The sequence below is a fragment of the Aythya marila genome (genome assembly GCF_965140915.1).
Source record: "Aythya marila genome assembly, contig: HAP1_HAP1_SCAFFOLD_116, whole genome shotgun sequence".
NCBI lineage: Eukaryota > Metazoa > Chordata > Aves > Anseriformes > Anatidae > Aythya > Aythya marila.
Window position 1 is genome coordinate 1 of NW_028137529.1, and position 18,472 is coordinate 18,472.

The 18,472-nt window shown below is 60.6% G+C and overlaps 2 protein-coding genes across 2 annotated transcripts; both read right to left on the reverse strand.

Moving 5' to 3' along the window:
• Positions 1 to 3,424: 3,424 nt before the first annotated feature.
• VAMP2 (vesicle associated membrane protein 2) lies at positions 3,425 to 9,624 on the reverse strand. Its single transcript, XM_082785147.1, has 5 exons — positions 9,584 to 9,624; positions 8,578 to 8,701; positions 7,397 to 7,555; positions 4,467 to 4,518; positions 3,425 to 3,502 (listed from the first exon to the last, which is right to left on the reverse strand). Coding segments are annotated over exons 1-5 (354 nt in total). The 5' UTR covers positions 9,586 to 9,624; the 3' UTR covers positions 3,425 to 3,485.
• A 391-nt stretch (positions 9,625 to 10,015) lies between these two features.
• LOC309890740 (aurora kinase C-like) lies at positions 10,016 to 18,208 on the reverse strand. Its single transcript, XM_082785148.1, has 10 exons — positions 18,180 to 18,208; positions 17,470 to 17,518; positions 17,266 to 17,383; positions 17,110 to 17,164; positions 16,205 to 16,396; positions 14,313 to 14,451; positions 13,211 to 13,359; positions 12,811 to 12,985; positions 11,151 to 11,336; positions 10,016 to 10,985 (listed from the first exon to the last, which is right to left on the reverse strand). The coding sequence occupies exons 2-9, from the start codon at positions 17,515 to 17,517 to the stop codon at positions 11,169 to 11,171; spliced, it is 1,044 nt and encodes a 347-aa protein (XP_082641274.1). The 5' UTR covers position 17,518; positions 18,180 to 18,208; the 3' UTR covers positions 10,016 to 10,985; positions 11,151 to 11,168.
• Positions 18,209 to 18,472: the final 264 nt, after the last annotated feature.

Genomic DNA, 18,472 nt, shown 5'->3' on the forward strand with positions numbered 1-18,472 from the left:
GGACCCCCAGGGGACACTGGGGACACCGAGGTGGCATCAAGGACACTGAGGACATCGGGAACCCCCCCCGGTGTCCCCCACCCCGGACATGGGGACCCCGAGGACGTTGGGGACACCCCAAGGTGCTGCCCCCCCCCGATGGACACGGGAGGTTTGGTGACATTTGGGGACACCCCGTGGGTGCCACCTCCCCCCCTCCCCATTAAACACGGGGGGGTCCCTGTGACCCCCCCCTCGGTTTTACCCTGAGTCCGCGTCACTGTTTTTTTGGGGGGGGGGGGGAGATCCGATGATGTCACTCCTCCCCCCCCAACAATCCAATTTTGGGCTCAATTCCATCAATTTTGGGGTACTCCCCCCCCCCCCAAAGAATTGGGTTCCCCCTCCATTTTTGGGTCAAAATCATCCAATTTCAGGAACCCCTGCCCCAGTAAGTTTGGGGTCCTCCCCCTTATCCCCGCTATCCCCCCCATTTCAGCCCCCCCCTCCCATTTTTGGGCCAAAATCACCCAATTTCAGGTCCCCCCCCCATTCCAACCCCCCACAATTTTGGGGTGCCCCCCCCCATTATATGCCCCCCCCTAAATTTCACCGCCCCATTTTTGGGGGTCACCCCCCCCCCCCCGCCTACCCCCAGCCCCCTCCCTTTTTATTTTTGCCCCCCCCCCCAAATTATTTTTATTTTTGGGACCCCCCCAATTATTTTTTTCGGGGGGGGGGGCCCCCCCCAGGCTGCCCCCACACGCGGCTGCTCACGGACACGGCGTTTATTGTACACGTTTCACACCGGGACGCGGGGCCCCCCCCGGGGCCCCCCCCAAACCCCAGGGGCCCCCCCCCAAAACCCGAGGGCTTCCGGCCCCCCCCCCAAAAAAAAAAAAAAAAAAAAAAAAAACCACCGGGGGGGGGGGGTCCTGGAGAAGGGGGGGGCACCCCAAAATTGGGGGGGGGGCGGCAGTGACACCCGCCCCCCCCCCGACCACACTGAGGTGCCCCCCCCCCCCCAAAAATTGTGCCCCCCCCCCCCGAAATTTTTCACCCCTCTTTTTTTTTCTTGGGGGGGAGGGGTCCCCAAAATCCTGGGTCGACGTCTTCACCCCCGGGGGGGGCTCAGCAGCGGCTCCGTTTCGGGGGGGGGGGGGTAGGGAAAAAGAAAAGGGGGGGGCACCCCAAGATTTTTGGGGTGAAAAGGGGGGGATTTGGGTTTTTTTTTGGGGGGGGCCGCCCCCCCAGAACACACACACACAGCTCCATGCGGGGGGGAGGGGGGGGGGGACACATTCCCAGGGAGAAAATGGGGGGGGGGGGGGGGTTTTGGGGACCCCCCCCAAGTTTTGGGGTGAAAAAAGCCCCTTCGGGGTTTTCCAGGGACACCCCAAAATCTTTGGGGGGGGGGCAGGATTTTGGGGTCTTGCTGCCCCTCCCCATTTTGGGAATCCCCCCCCAATTTTTAGGGCTCCTCACTCACTCTTGGGAGGTTCCCAAATTTCAGGACCCCCCCCCCAAAAAAAAAAATTGGGGGGTTTTGCCCCCCCCCCCCGTTTCTTTGGTTCCTCCAAATCTTTGGGGTGCCCCCCCATAAATTGGGGGGCCCCTCCTCCACCCCCCCCCACCACCAAAAAAAATTGGGGTCCCCCAAACCTGGTCCCTCCTGCGTTTTGGGGACCCCTCCCCAAATTTCGGGGGGGGCACACCCCAAAAAATAAAGGGGGGGGGCCTGGAATGTCTTTGGGGGGGGGGCAAGAAAAGAGGGTGCTGCTCCCCCCCAGCCGGTTGGGGGGGGGGGGCTGTAATATTTGAGGGGGAAACCCCAATATTTGGGGGCGACCCCAATATTGGGGGGGGTCAAATTATTGGGGGGGGGGCAGAATGCGGGGCTCCTTTGAGGGCCCCCCCAAAAAAATGGGGAGGGGGGGGGCATTGTGCTCAGCTCTCTGGGGGGGGGCCCAAAAATATTTGGGACCCTTTTTGTTTGGGGTGGGGGGGTCCCCATGTAGGGACACCCCAAATTCCCTCCTGGGGGGCAGGAGTGACCCCCCCCCCATTTTTGGGGTGCTCTGGGCTGGGGACGCCCCCCCCCCAAATCCACTCTGGGGTCACCCCCAAATTCTCATTTATGGGGGGGGGACGGTGCGGGGGGGAGACCTCAGATTTTGGGGGGAGAACCCTAAATTTGGGGGGGGGGGGCAAAGGTTTGGGGTGAAAAGGGGCATTTGGGGGTATAAATAAATTATAAATAAATAAATTATAAATAAATTATTCGGGGGGGGGGGCAGGGGAATTATTGGGGGAGATTTTAGGGTGCGGGGGGGGCATTTGTAACGTTTTGGGGTGGAAAGGGAGGATTTTGGGTGCAGGGGGGGCATTTTGGGGTGGAAAAGTGCATTTTTGGGGTGCAGGGGGGCATTTTGGGGTGGAAAAGGGAAGATTTGGAGTGGAGATGGGCATCTCGGGGTGGAAAAGGACATATTTGGGGTGCAGGGGGCATTTTAGGGTGGAAAAGTGCATTTTTTTTGGGGGGGGGGGGTATTTCGGGGTGGAAAAGTGCATTTTTGGGTGCAGAGGAAAAGGGGGCGATGCAAGTTTTTAGGGGGTGAGGGGGAAGGGGGGAATTTTAGGGTGAAAGGGGCAAATCTGGGGTGTATGTTGCAACCCGGTGGTGGGTCCTGCAGGGATTTGGGGTTCTGGTGGGGGGGTTTTGGGGTGCAGCGGGGTTTTTTGGCGTGTGGTTTTTTTTGGGGGGGGGTCTGGTAGGGTTTTTGGGATCCAGTACTTTTTTGGGGGCTCCGGCAGGGTTTCTTGGGGTCTGGTGGTTTTTTAGGGTCCAGCAGGGATTTTTAGGGGTCTGGTTGGGTTTTATGGGGTATACTTTTTTTTTGGGGGGGGGGTCTGGCGTTTTTTAGGGGTTCCAGCGGGGTTTTGGGGAGGTCTGATGGAGTTTGATGCTGTCTGGATCTTTTGGGGGAATGTGTGCGTTTTTTGGAGGGTTTTTGGGGTCTGGTGGGGTTTTGGGGGTGCCGCAGTTTTTTTGGGGTGTGGGGGGGGCTTTGGGGTCTGGAAGGATTTGGGGAGTCCAGAGGGCTTTTTTTGGGTCCAGCGAGGATTTTTGGGGTCTGGTGGGGTTGTACGGGGTGTGTGCTGGAGGGGGGGGGGGGTTGGGGTCTGATGGGGTTTTTGGGGTCTGGCGGGGTTTGGGGGGGCTGTGGGGTGGTTGTGGGGTCGCGGGGGGGGGGGGTTTGGGGTAGCGGGGTGGGGTTCCGGGGGGGGGGACACCCACAAAACCTAGTAATAAATCTACAAACAGACAAAATAGAGCGAGGTCTCCTGTACAAACCGGGGTATTTACAGCCAGGCACAGCCACACGCACGGGGGGGGGGGGGGGCGGGGGGGGGGCACCCATGGGTGCTGGGTGGGGGGCGGGGCTCGGGGGCGGAGCCTCCGGTGGGAAAGGGGAGGGGGGGAGGGGCTGGGCGCCGCGGCCCCGTTAGGTGCTGAAGTACACTGGGGGGAGAAGGGCGGGGTCAGGGGGCGGGGCCTCGAGAGGACACGCCCCCCTCTTCGCGTAGCCCCGCCCCCTTCCCCAATAGCCTGGTGGGCGGGGCCTCCGCGGCGGCCACGCCCCCCAGTTGGATGCCCCCAACCCTTCAACCCCATTGGCTGACAGTGAGCAGACGCAGTCACCCTGCAGCCAATTGGGTGAGTGTTTTCATGCCCCGCCCCCTCATTTGCATGCACACCTTGCAGCCGACCTCCCACCTGCATGCTCACCCCCTCATTTGCATACCATTTGCATGCAGAGCATCATTTGTTGTGTGTCCTTCACCCAATTTGCATACCCGTTTCCAAGCCCTGCATCTCGTTTGCATAGCCATGCCTCATTTGCATGCCCCGCCCCCAACCACCCCTCCCTCATTTACTTGTATCAGCCAATCGAACATCAAGCTGCGCCCCTCTAATCTGCATACCCATTACCCTCATTTGCATCTCCCCATTTACCCATGGCACCAAGTTTCATTGCCCTTTGGTGCTTTGTTTACATATCCCACCCCCTCATTTGCATACCAAAATACCATTTACACAGCCCAACTGCTTATCTGTATGTCCTGTCCCCTCATTTGCATAACACTCTCATTTCCATACACCCCCCCTTTAGCCATGGCACCAAGTTTCATTTTCCCACCTGCTTGATTTGCATGTCTCGCCCCCTAATTTGAATATCAAAACTAAATTAATGCTATCTCAAGTCCCAATTGGCGTTCATTTGCATGCCACACCCCCCTCATTTCCATATCGTTCGCCTCATTTGCATACAGCCTCCCCTTAACCACACCTGTTTGCCCATCACTGCTTCATTTGCAGCCCCTCTCATTTGCACACCAAAACCCCATTCGTGGAAGCTGTTCCTCATTTGCATACACGCACTCTCCATTTGCATGCCCCGCCCCCTCATTTGCATGCTACTCACCGATGATGATGATGAGGACGATGGCGCATATCACTCCCAGGATGATCATCATCTGGGGGGGCACAGGGAGGTCAGTGGGGGGGGGGTTCACTTTGGGGACCCCCTCCAATTTTGGGGATCCCCCGGGATTTGGGGTCCTCCTGGGGGTTTTGGGGTGCCCCAGGGTGACCTCAGGGTCCCCAAGGGTGGTTCTGGGGTGTCCCAAGGGGATTTGGGGTGCTGGGGGGGGGCGTGGCTCCCTGAGAAGTTTGTGAGGGATTCTGGGGTCTCCGAGGCTGATTTTGGGGTACCCCAGGGGGATTTTGGGTGCACAGGCACTTTTTGGGGTGCTGAGGGGGATGAGTGGGTTCTTTAAGGAGCTTGTGGGTGATTTTCAGTGCCCCAGGGGGATCTGGGGTGCCCCAATTTGGATTTGGGGTGTACTGACACTTTTTTGTGGTCCTGGCAAGGGGGGGTTAGTGGCTTCCCTGAGGAGGTTGTGTGGGATTTTTGGGGTCCCTTGGGGGTGACCTTGGGGTAACCAAGGGTGATTTGGGGCTCAGCTGGGTCCCTTTAGGGTGATTTTGGGGTAGTTTGTGTCCCTTTAGGGTGATTTGGGGGGACGTTTGGTTCCTTTTGGGGTGATTTTGGGGCCATTTGGGGCAAATTTGGGGGGCAGTTTGGGTAGTTTGGGTGATTTTATGGTGATCTGGGTGGCTGTGGGCTCATTTGGGGGGTGATTTGGGTCACTTTGGGCTGATTTGGGGGGTAATTTGGGACACTTTGGAGACGATTTGGGTCATTTGGGACTGACTTGGGTGGCTCTGGGCTGACCTGGGGACAGTTTGAGTCGGTTTGGGCAGATTTTGGGGGGGTTTGGATCACTTTGGGGCTGCGCTGGGTGCCTCTGGTCTGACTTGGGGGAAGTTTGTGTCCCTTTGGGCTGATTTTGGGGTTAGTTTGGATCCCTTCAGGGTGATTTCAGGGCCATTTGGGTCCCTTTGGGCTGATTTTGGGGATATTTGGGTCCCTTTAGGGTGATTTGGGGGAATGTTTGAGTCCTGTTGGGTTCATGTTGGGGCAGTTTAGGTCCTTCTGGGGCGATTTTGGGTCCCTTTGGGCTGACTTTGTGGCCATTTGGGTCTCTTTGCGTTTATTTTGGGGCAGACTGGGTCCCTTTGGGCTGATTTTGAATCCCTCTAGGGTGATTTTGGGGTTAGTTTGGGTCCCTTCGGGGTGATTTGGGGGGTGATTTGGAACCCTTTGGGGCCAATTTGGATCACTTGAGGCTGATTTAGGTGGCTCTGTTCTAACTTGGGGACAGTTTGGGTCACATTGGGGTGACGTTGGGGCCATTTGGGCTGATTTTGGGGGCAGTTTGTGTCCCTTTGGGGTGATTTTGGGGCTGTTTGGGTTGATTTTGTGTCCCTTTAGGGTGATTTTGTTGCTGTTTGGGGCAATTTTGGGGCCATCTGGGTCCCTTTGGGTTGATTTTTGGTCCCTTTGGACTGACTTCGGGGCCGTTTGGTGTGATTTTGGGGAAGTTTGAGTCCCTTTGAGATGATTTTGAATCCCTTTGGGGTGATATGGGCTCTCTGGGTCCCTTTGGGGCGATTTTGGAGGCAGTTTGGATCTCTTTCGGGTGATTTTGGGGATGTTTGTGTCCCTTTGGGCTGATTTTGTGTCCTGTTGGGCTCATTTGGGGGTCATTTGGGTCCTTTTGGGGCAAGTGTGTGTCCCTTTGGGGCGATTTTGGGTCCTTTTGGGCTTCTTTTCAGCTGATTCAGGGATCTTTCAGGCTCGCTGATTTTGGGTCCTTTAGGGGTCTTTTTGGGCTGATTCGGGTCCCTCTGGGCTGATTTTGGGTCCCTTTGGGGTGACTCTGTGTCCCTTTGGGGTGATTTTGGGTCCCTTTGAGGGTCCTTTTGGGTTGATTCAGGGATTTTTCAGGCTCACTGATTTCAGGTCCTTTGGGACGATTTGGGGTCCTTTTGGGGCCGCTTGGGCCCTTTTGGGGTCCTTTTGGGCTGATTTCGGTCCCTTTGACATGATGCTGTGTCCCTTTGGGGCAATTTTGGGTTCTTTTGGGGCTGATTTGGGTCCCTTTGGGGCTTCTTGGGTCCCTTTGGGGGTCCTTTTGGGCTGATTCTTGTCCCTTTCAGGTGATTTTGGCTCCCTTTGGGACTGCTTGGGTCCCTTTTGGGGTCCTTTTGGGCTGATTCGGGTCCCTTTGGGTTGACTCTGTGTCCCTTTGGGGCAATTTTGGGTTCTTTTGGGGCTGATTTGGGTCCCTTTGGCGTGATGCTGTGTCCCTTTGGGGCAATTTTGGCTCCCTTTGGGACTGCTTGGGTCCCTTTTGGGGTCCTTTTGGGCTGATTCGGGTCCCTTTGGGGCAATTTTGGGTCTCTTTGGGGTGATTTTGGGTCCCTTTAGGGCTTCTTGGGTCCCTTTGGGGGTCCTTTTGGGCTGATTCTTGTCCCTTTGGGGCAATTTTGGCTCCCTTTGGGACTGCTTGGGTCCCTTTTGGGGTCCTTTTGGGCTGATTTGGGTCCCTTTGGGTTGACCCTGTGTCCCTTTGGGGCAATTTTGGCTCCCTTTGGGGTGATTTTGGGTCCCTTTGGGGATGCTTGGGCCATTTTGGTGTCGTTTCGTGCTGATTTGTGTCCCTTTGGGGATATTTTGGCTCCTTTTGGGGCGATTTTGTCTCCCTTTGGGGCTGATTCGGGTCCCTTTGGGGCAATTTTGTCTCCCTTTGGGGCGATTTTGGCTCCCTTTGGGGCTGATTCGGGTCCCTTTGGGGCAATTTTGGCTCCCTTTGGGGCGATTTTGTCTCCCTTTGCGCTCCTTCTGTTCCGATTCCGGGCCTTTTCCAGGCTCGCCGATCGGGGCTCCTTTTGGGGCCGTTCGGGGCGGCTTCGGGGTCCGTTTCGGGGTCCGTTTCGGGGTCTCACCTTGAGGTTCTTCCACCAGTACTTGCGCTTGAGCTTGGCGGCGCTGGTCTCGAACTGGGAGGCGCCGGCCTGCAGCGCGTCGGCGCGGTCGTCCAGCTCCGACAGCTTCTGGTCGCGCTCCAGCACCTTGTCCACGTTCACCCGCATGATGTCCACCACCTGGGGGGGCACGGGGGGGGGGCGTCAGGGGACATGGGGGGGTTAGGGGACACTTGGGGGGTGTCGGGGGACACGGGGAGGTGTGGGGACACGGGGAGGTGTCAGGGCACAGGGGGGGTGTCGGGGTGTGGGGGGGCATTGGGATATGGGGGGGTGGGGCAAGAGGGGCTGTCAGGGCATGGGGACACGGGGGGGGGGGGGCATCAGGGCATGGGGGGGTACGGGGGGGACATAGGGAGGGGACAGGGATGGGGAATAGGGGGCATGGAGGGGGGAAGGGGGCATGGGGGGGGCCAGGGGGACACCGGGGGATGACATGGGGGGGACACAGGGGAGGTGTCAGGACACGGGGACATGGGGAGGGGCAGGGGGATGGGGGATATGGGGACATGGGGGGGGGGCACAGGGACACGGCGGGGGGGCAGGGCAACATAGGGGGACATCAGGGCCTGGGGGGTCATTGGGGTGCAGGGGGGCATCAGGGTGCGGGGACACCGGGGGGGGGCATGGGGGGTTATGGGGGGGGGCATGGGGGGGACACGGGGGTGGGGGACATAGAGGACATGGGGGGGACACGGGGGGTAAGGGGACACGAAGGGGGCAGGGGGAGGTGGGGGGGGTCAGGGGGACACGGGGGGGGCATGGGATGAGGGGGGGACACCGGGGGGGGTGAAGGGGGGGGGCGGAGGGGCCCCAATGGCACACGAGGGGGGGGTCAGGGGGACATTGAGGGGGGGCAGAGGGAAATGAGGGGGAATTGGGGGGATTTGGGGCGGGGGGACACACCGGGGGAGGGACACGAGGAGGGAGGGGGGGGCAGCAGTGACCCCCCCCCGGATCCACACCCCCCCAGCCCCACCCTCTTTAGCCCCGCCCCCTCCCAAGCCCCGCCCCCTCCCATGCACCAGCCCCCCCCCCCGCACAGCTCCGGCCCCCCCCCCCGCACCCTCTGCACCCCCCCAAGCCCCCCCCCCCCCAAAAATATCCCCCCCCCCCAAAAATAAAAGCCCCCCCCCCCCCACCTCATCCACTTGGGCCTGGGTCTGCTGCAGCCGCCGGTTGCTGGTGAGGTTGGGGGGGGGCGCGGGGGGGCCCCCCCCTTCTCCTCCGGCGGGGGGGGGCGCGGGGGGGGCGGCGGGGGCCGACCTAGGGAGGGGGGGGGCAAAGGTCAGAGGTCAACCGAGCCCCCCCCCGTCACCAAAACCCCGCCCCCCCCCCCCCGGGATTAGCGCTGGAAATAGCCCGGAAGGGGAGGGGGGGAAGGACGCGGGGGGGGCGGTTTTTGACCCCCCCCCCCCATTGATTTTGCAGCAGGGGGGGCCCGGTCCCTGCCCTGCCCCCCCCCGGGGTCTAAAAATAGCAATGGGGAAGGGGGGGGGGGGGGGAAGCTCCCAGTGCTCCCAATTTGCAGCAGGGACTGGGGACACAACCCCGCCCCTCCCCCACCGTTCTGACCCCCCCCCCCCCCCCCCGAGGCCCCCCCCTTAAACAAAATCCCCCCCCCCAAAACAGCTCCAAAAGGGGGGGGGGGGGAAGTGGATGGGAGGGGCCAGCTCGCACTGCCCCCCCCCAATACTGCACTGGGGGAGGGGGGCTTAAAATGGGGGGAGAAATTGGGGGGGGGGGGGGGGCAAAAATGGGGGGGGCGCTGGCTGTTTGCATCCAATCCCCCCTCCGGCGTCGCAAAGGCCTGGCAAATCCGGGCTTCATTTTTGCGGGGGGGGGGGGGGGGGGCCTAAAAATTCGGAGGGAGGGGGGCCTGAAAGTGGGGGGGGGGGCATTGCCCGGGGGGGGGGTCAGCTCTCAAGGAGCCCCCCCCCCCCCCCCCGCATCGCACGGGGCCTCTTTAATCCATGGGGGGGGGGGGGGGGGTTTGGATCTGCTCCAGCAGGTGCAGAAAAAGGGGGGGGGATTTTTTTTTTTTTTTTTTTTGAGGATGGGGCATTTCGGGGGAGGGGGGGGCTCTGATTGGAAGGGGGGGGGCGGAGGGGGGGTATTTTTTTTTTTTTGGGGGGGGGGGGCACTCACATGTCGGGCGGCGGCGGCGAGCGGCTGCGGACACGGCAGGGGAAGATGGCAGCCGGGGGGGGGGGGGGGGAGGGGGGGGAGCATCCGGGTACCGAGGGGGGGGGGAATAAAAATGAGGGGGGGGGCACCCAGGAAGGGCGGGGGGGGCATTAGTTCCGCCCCCCCCCGCTGATAATTAATGGGGGGGTAATTAATGCAAGGAGACAGGGTAAAAACGAAGCAAGTTTATTGAAGAGCAGTAAACATAGGGGGGAGCCCCCCCCCCAAAAAAAATGGGGGGGCAGCACGCAGACCCCCCCCCCCAAGAACACGAAGGCTGCAGCGAGGCAGCACCCATGGGTGCTGCAGCACCCTTTGGTCCCCAGCCCTATAGGGTGCACCCCAAAGGGGCCCAGAACCCCATTTTTCTCTTTTTTTGGAGAGGGGGGGGGCACAGCTTTTTGGGGGTTGGGGGGGGGGGGGGGGCAGTACCCAGTGGGATTAGAGGTGGGCACCCATGGGTGCTGAAGGACCCCATGACACCCAGCCCTATAGGGTGCACCCCAACCCCAAGGGGTTGGGAACCCCAAATTTGGGATATTTGGGTAAAGTGGGGGGGGGTACCTAGATTTTAGGGGGGGGCACATGTGGGGGACAGCACCCAGCAGGAGCCAGGGAGCACCCATGGGTGCTGCAGCCCCTTGCAGCCCCAACCCTATAGAGCGCACCCCACACCCCAAAGCTGATGGAAGCCCCAAATTTGGGGTGTGGGGGGCACATTTTTGGGGGGTTCCCAGCTTTTTTTTTTTTGGGTGGGGGGGGCGGCAGCACCCATCTGGAGTGGGCAGGCACCCATGGGTGCTGCAGGACCCTATAGCCCCCAGCCCTATAGGGCACACCTCAGAGGGGTTGGGAACCCCAAATGTGGGATATTTGGGTAAAAAAGGGAAACAGATTTTTTTGGGGGGGGTCCCAGTTTTTAGGGGGGGGGTGTATGCATGGGGCAGCACCCGTCGGGAGTGGACACACACCCATGGGTGCTGCTGTACCCCGTGGCATCCAACCCTATAGAGTGCACCACAAAGGGGTTGGGAACCCCAAATTCTTTTTTTTTGGGGGGGGGGGAGGTGTCCCAGCTTTTGGGGGGGGGGAGGTGGGACAGCACCCAACAAGAGTCAGTGAGCACCCATGGGTGCTGAAGAACCCCAGAGCCCCCAGCCCTATAGGGAGTACCCCCAACGGGGCTGGGAACCCCAAATTCTTCTTGTGGGGGGGGGGGTCCCAGCTTTTAGGGGGGGACGTAGGCGGGGGGCAGCACCCGGCGGGAGTTGGTGCGCACCCATGGGTGCTGCAGGACCCCCCAGCTCTATAGGGTGCACCCCAAAGCTGTCAGGAACCCCAAATTTGGAATGTTTGGGTAAAATGGGGGGGGGGCACAGATTTTCAGGGGTGTCCCAGCTTTTGGGGGGGGGAGGTGGGACAGCACCCAACAAGAGTCAGTGAGCACCCATGGGTGCTGAAGAACCCCAGAGCCCTATAGGGCTGGGGGAGTACCCCCAACGGGGCTGGGAACCCCAAATTCTTCTTGTGGGGGGGGTCCCAGCTTTTAGGGGGGGACGTAGGCGGGGGGCAGCACCCGGCGGGAGTTGGTGCGCACCCATGGGTGCTGCAGGACCTGGCGCAGGGGCAGGCGCTCGGCGGGGTCGTGGCGCAGCAGGCGGGAGATGAGGTCCCGGGCGCCCTCGGGGACGCTGGTGGGGAAGTGCAGGTCCACCTGGGGGGGGGCACAGCGTCAGGGGGGGGCACCCCAAAAATGGGGGGACCCCCAAAGGGTTGGGGAGCACCCCAAATTTGGGGGGGGACCCTAAAGGTTAGGGGGGGATCCTAAAATTGGGGGTGGGGGGGAAAGGGAGGGGTGGAGAGGGGTTAAGGGGGGTTTTGGGGTCGGGGGAGGTATGGGGGATTTTTGGGGGGGCTGGGGGGGTTAAGGGGGGGGGGTTTGGGGTCAGGGGGGGATATGGGGTGCCCCATAGGAGATATGGGGTTTAAGGGGGGGGCTATGGGGTCAGGGGGGATATGGGGTGCCCCATAGGAGATATGGGGGGAAACGCAGGATTTTTAGGGTGTGGGGGGGGTTAAGGAGGGGTTTTGGGGTCGGGGGGGGTATGGGGGATTTTTGGGGTGTTGGGGGGGGTTAAGGAGGGGGTTTTGGGGTCAGGGGGGATATGGGGTGCCCCATAGGAGATATGGGGGGGAAATGGGGGATTTTTGGGGTGTGGGGGGGGGTTAAGGAGGGGTTTTGTGGGATTTTTGGGGTTCTGGGGGGGTTAAGGAGGGGGTTTTGGGGTCAGAGGGGGATATAGGGTGCCCAATAGGAGATATGGGGGGAAGGGGGGGGGTATGGGGGATTTTTGGGGTGCCCCATAGAAGATGGGGGGGTTGGGGTGTGAAAGGGGGATTTTGGGGTCAGGGGAGATATGGGGTGCCCCACAGGAGATATGGGGGATTGGGATGGATGGGGGGGCATTTTGGGGGTGCGGGGGGGGGTTTAGGGGTCCCAGGGGGTTTGAGGTGCCCCACAGGAGATATGGGGGGGGGATTGGAGGTGGGGGGGGGATTTTGGGGTGCCCTATAGGAGATGGGGAGGGTTGGGGGGGTTAAGGGAGGGGTTTTGGGGTCGGATATGGGGGTGCACCCAGATGTGGGGTCCCCCCAGAACATGGGGGCGGGGGGGGTCTTAACCCCCCCCCCCATAGTCAGGATTGAGGCACTTTGAGCCCCATTTTATGGGGTTTTGGTGCCCAAAGGGGGATCGAGGAGTCAAAGGGGGGTCCCCATTTTCTTTGGGGGGGTCTCCACCCAAATGCAGACCCCCCCCCCCTTAGAAAAGAGGCTTTTGGGACCCCAAAAAACATAATGGGGGGGTCTTAATCCCCCCATAGCCATGATTACCATGATTAGGACACTTTAAGCCCCATTTTATAGGGTTTTGGTGCCCAAAGGGGGCTTAATGACTCAAAGGGGGGTCCCCAATTTTTTCGGGGGGGGGGGTCTATACCTAAATGCAGACCCCCCCCTTAGAAAATGGGTGTGGGGGGCCCCCAAAAAACATAATGGGGGGGTCTTAATCAGCCCCAAAGCCATGATTAGGGCACTTCAACCCCCATTTTATAGGGTTTTGGTGCCCAAGGGGGTCTCCAAGTCTCCGGGGGGGGGTTCCCCGATTTTTTCTCGTGGGGGGGGCCCACCTTGGTGATGCGGCGGTAGGTCTCGGTGTGGGAGGCGCTCTCGAAGGGGGGGTGGCCGACCAGCAGCTCGTAGCACAGCACCCCCATGCACCACAGGTCCACCTTCTCGTCGTGCGTCCGCCCCTCCACCATCTCGGGGGGGAGGTAGTCCAGCGTCCCGCACATCGTCTTCCTCCTTTTGGGGTGGGGGGCACCCCAAAAATTATTAGGGGGGCACAAAGAACCCCCCCCTTCATAAAAACGGGGTGGGGAGCTCCCTTTTTATATTAGGGTCACTTTAGGGGGCGGTGAACGGACGCCGCTCCCCATAGGGAGTTCCTCATCCTGCAGCCCTATAAATTTACTCCCCCCGACCCTATAATTTTTTTTAGGGGGGGTTCAGTGATTTTTGTCCCGTTACCTGAGGGAGGGGGCGTGCACCGACCAGCCGAAATCGGCGATTTTGAGCTCGCCCTTCAGCCCCAGCAGCAGGTTTTCGGGTTTGATGTCGCGGTGGATCACCTTCTTGCTGTGGCAGTACAGCAGCGCGTCCGCCAGCTCCTCCATCAGCTGGGGGGGGGGCAAAAAGGGGGGGTCAGAAAATCCTAAAAGCCCCCCAGACCCCAAAAGCCTCACCAGGATTCCCAAAACCCCCAAAAAAACAGCCTAGGTGGTGACCCCATAAAGCTAAATGGGGGAAAATGGGGGTGTCCTCCATCAGCTGGGGGGGGGGCAAAAAGGGGGGGTCAGAAAATCCCAAAATACCCCCGGACCCTCAAAACCACCCCCAAGAGACAGAAACCCCCCCAAAAAAATAAACAGCCCAGGTGGCGACCCCATACAGCTAAAGGGGGGGAAAAAAAAAAAAGAGATAAAGGGGGAAAAATGGGGGTGTCCTCTATCAGCTGGGGGTGGGAATGGCACAAAAAGGGGGAGGTCAGCAAACCCCAACCCCTCCGAACCCCAAAAACCTCCCAACCCCCCCCTAAAACTCCCCCAGGATTCCCACTCCCTCAAAAAAAACAGCCCAGGTGGCAAACCCATAGAGCTAAAGGGGGAAACAACTCGGGGGGAGGTGTTAAGGGGGGGTTCCAGGGATGGTGACCCCAAAAATCTAACAGGGAAATAGTGGGATGTGCGTGATAAGAGAGGGATCCTATTGATTTTGGGGTGACCCTATTTATTTTAGGGGGGGGTCCCTATTGATCTGAAGGGGCTCCCTCGGATTTGGGTCGGGGGGGAGGGTCTCAAGGATGGCAACCCCATAAACCTAAAGGGGAAATAGTGGGATGTGCGTGCTAAGAGTGGGATCCTATCGATTTGGGGGTGACCCTATTTATTTTAGGGGGCTCCTATGGGTCTGGGGGGGTGGTCTCAGGGATGGTGACCTCATAAACCTAACAGGAAAATTACAGGATGTGCGTGCTAAGAGCAGGATCCTATTGATTTGGGAGGGATCCTATGGATTCTAGGGGGCTCCTATGGATTTGGGGGGGGTCTCAGGATTTGGGGGGGGGTCCCACCGTGGCGCTGCGGGTCTCGTCGAGGCGGTGGCAGCGCTGCAGCTCCTTGTAGAGCTCCCCGCGGGGGGCGTACTCCAGGATGAGGTAGACGCGCTTGCGGTCGTGGAAGTAGTTGTAGAGGCGCAGCACGTTGGGGTGCCTGGGGGGGGGACACCCTATATCACAGGGAGTCCCCCCCCCAGACCCTATAGGGGCCCTACACGGCCCCCTCGGTCTGATATATGGGCCTGGGGCTCCATCTCCTGCTGATTTTGGTGCTCTCTGTGCCCCTGTGTCCCCAGAAATCCCCCATATGTCCCTATATGACCCCCATACGCCCCTATACATGCCATATATGCCCCTCCCTCACCACAGGTGGGCCCGCATCTTGTGCTACCTGCACCCCTCGTGTCCCCACAGATACCCCATACACCCCTAATATGTCCCCATAGAACCCCAACACATCCCCATATGCCCCTATACGACCCCCACGTACCCCTATGTGTCCCCTATAGCCCCCCCCTCACCACAGGTGGGTCTGAATCTCCATCTCCTGCCGCAGCTGGTGCTCCCTGCACTCCTTGTGTCCCCATAAATCCCCCATATGACCCCAAACACCCCCAATACATCCCCACACAGCCCCTGTATGACTCCATACATCCCTATAGGTCCCCTATATGCCCCCTATAGCCCCCCCCCTCACCGCAGGTGGGCCTGGATCTCGATCTCCTGCCAAAACTGGTGCTCCCTGCGCCCCTCATGTCCCCATAGAACCCTATAAATCCCCCATATGTCCTCATACACCCCCTATACAGCCCCATACAGCCCCCATATGTCCCTATAGGTCCCCTATATGCCCCCTATAGCCCCCCCCTCACCGCAGGTGGGCCTGGATCTCGATCTCCTGCCGCAGCTGATGCTCCCTGCACTCCTTGTGTCCCCATAAATCCCCCATATGACCCCAAACACCCCCAATACATCCCCACACAGCCCCTGTATGACTCCATACATCCCTATAGGTCCCCTATATGCCCCCTATAGCCCCCCCCCTCACCGCAGGTGGGCCTGGATCTCGATCTCCTGCCAAAACTGGTGCTCCCTGCGCCCCTCATGTCCCCATAGAACCCTATAAATCCCCCATATGTCCTCATACACCCCCTATACAGCCCCATACAGCCCCCATATGTCCCTATAGGTCCCCTATATGCCCCCTATAGCCCCCCCCTCACCGCAGGTGGGCCTGGATCTCGATCTCCTGCCGCAGCTGATGCTCCCTGCACTCCTTGTGTCCCCATAAATCCCCCATATGACCCCAAACACCCCCAATACATCCCCACACAGCCCCTGTATGACTCTATACGACCCTATAGGCCCCCTATATGTCCCCTATAGCCCCCCCCCCCTCACCGCAGGTGGGCCTGGATCTCGATCTCCCTGCGCAGCTGGTGCTCCCTGCGCCCCTCGTGTCCCCATAGAACCCTGTAAATCCCCCATATGTCCTCATACACCCCCTATACAGCCCCATACAGCCCCCATATGTCCCTATAGGTCCCCTATACGTCCCCTATAGCCCCCCCCTCACCGCAGGTGGGCCTGGATCTTGATCTCCTGCCAAAACTGGTGCTCCCTGCACCCCTGGTGTCCCCATAAATCCCCCAAATGACCCCAAACACCCCCAATATGTCCCCATACAGCCCCATATGTCCCTATAGGTCCCCTATATGCCCCCTATAGCCCCCCCCCCTCACCGCAGGTGGGCCTGGATCTCGATCTCCCTGCGCAGCTGGTGCTCCCTGCGCCCCTCATGTCCCCATAGAACCCTGTAAATCCCCCATATGTCCTCATACACCCCCTATACAGCCCCCATATGTCCCTATAGGTCCCCTATACATCCCCTATAGCCCCCCCCTCACCGCAGGTGGGCCTGGATCTCGATCTCCCTGCGCAGCTGGTGCTCCACGCCCTCCTTCTCCATCTGGGACTTGAAGAGCACCTTGAGGGCCACCACGAAGTGGGACGTGCGCTCCCGCGCCAGGTAGACGTTCCCGAACTTGCCCTTGCCCAGCGGCCGCCCCACCTCGAAGTCCTCGATGGTGAACGTCCGCCTGGGGGGGGGGTGTTAATGGTGGGACCCCCCCACACCCCATAAACAACCCCCCCCCCGGGACCCCCAGGTGCTCTTTGGGGATCCCAAGGGGTCACCTCGGGAGTCCTGGGGTCCCTAATCATTGGGTCCCCATAAGCCCAATAATTGGGTCCCCGTGGCCCCCCCGCAAATATAGGGGACCCCACAATTGCCCCCCCCTCCCCACAATGTCACCTTCGAGGTCCCCAAGGGATTCTGGGGTCCCTAATCATTGGGATCCTAATCATTGGGTCCCCATAATCCCAATTATTGGGTCCCTGTGACCCCCCCCGGCACATAGGGACCCCTCCTACATATAGGGGTGCCCCCCCCAACAGGGGGTCCCCACAACATCTCCCCCTCCCCACAATGCTCCCCATCAGGGTCCCTAAGATGTCACCTCAGGGGTCCTGGGGTCCCTAAAGGGGTCCCTGTGCCCCCCCCCCCCCCCCAGAAATAGGGCCCCCCCACATTATGGGGTGCCCCCCCCAGCCCATAATGTCCCCTCAGGGGTTCCCATAGCCCAGGAGCTCCCCAGTGCCCCCCCCCATAACCCAGGGGTGTCCCAAATGCCACCCTCCCCCCAAAAAAACGTCCCCCTTTCACCTGGGGGGGTCCCAAGTGTCACCCAGCCCCCCCCCCACATCCCCCCACCGCCCTGAGACCCCCCCAGACCCCCCCCAAATTACTCACGGCGGGTACTGGGGGGTCACCAAGGTGTTGGACTCCACAGGGACCCGTCCTGCTGCTGCAGGGGGGGGGAAGCAAGGAGGGGGGGGGGTCACATTGTGCCCCCTCCCCCTTCCCCATCCCTTTTTAGCCCAATTTCCCCTCTTTTCACCCCAATACCTGGCACGGGGGGGGGGGGCCGGCCGGCGGCTCTCTGCAGCAGGAGGGCATCGGAGGGGGTCCCCGTGGTGGGGGGGTCCTTGAGGGGCACCCGCTGGGCCGCGGGGGCCCCATTCTGCTGGGGAAAAATAAAAGGGAGAATTAGAAGGGGGTTTGGGGCACCCCAAAAAGGAGGGCTTTTATTTGGGGCGGGGGGGGAGGCACCTTGAGCAGGCCGTACAAGCTGGGGTTCACATTCTCCTTGTAGGCCATCCTGGGACAGGGGAGCAGAGGTACCCCAAAAGTCTTCCTGTGCCCACCCCCCCCCCCCCCAACCTTTTTGCACCCCTAAATCCCACTCAGGCAGTCCCAGAAGACTCCCCAGACCCCAAATTCTCCCTCTTTCGCTCCCCTTACACACCAAAATCCCCTCGGTAGACCCCAAAACCACCTCCAGGACCACCCCCCCAAAACACCTCAAAGACCACCCCCCCCAAAATCCCCCGAACACCCCCCTTAGCCCCCCCGAACTCCCAAAACAGTCTCCAAGACCTCCCTATAGCCTCGAAACACCGCCTTAGACCCCGAATTTCCCAAGAATGCCTCAAAACAACCCCCAGGACCCCCCCCCCCGAACCCCCAAACCACCTCCAATACCCATAAAAAAAAAAATTTAAAACCAACCAACCCCCCCCCCTAGAACCCTCCAAATCCCCTCCAGGACCCCAAAACAGGCCTCAGGGCCCCTCAGGGCTCCCCAAGTCCCCCGCAGCATCCCCAAACCCACCCCCAACTTCCCAAAACTCCCTTAAAACCGCCTTGAAGCCCCCAAACAGCTCTACAGGACCCTAAACAAACCCCTGCAGGCCAGGCCAGGCCAGGCCCGGCCCGGCCCGGCCCGGCCCGGCCGCCCGGCCCCCCCCCCCGCCCCTCACCCGCCGCCGCCTGCGCTCTGCCCCCTCAGCGCCGCCGCTCGCCTTCAAATCTCCCCCCCGCGCTCCCATTGGCTGCTGCCTGCCGCTCGCCGCCCGCCGATTGGTCAGCGTAGCGCAGGGCACCGTCCTCCCCCTTCGCTCCGCCTCCCGCCGAGCTTTCGCTGCTTATTGGCTGGCTGCACCGCCCCTCCGGCCGCGCGCCTCTACGATTGGTTGGCGCCGCGCTGCTGGGCGGGGCCAGGAGCGCCGTTGGTGTTTGAAAGACAGCAGAAAGGGCGGAGCCGCCGTCGCTG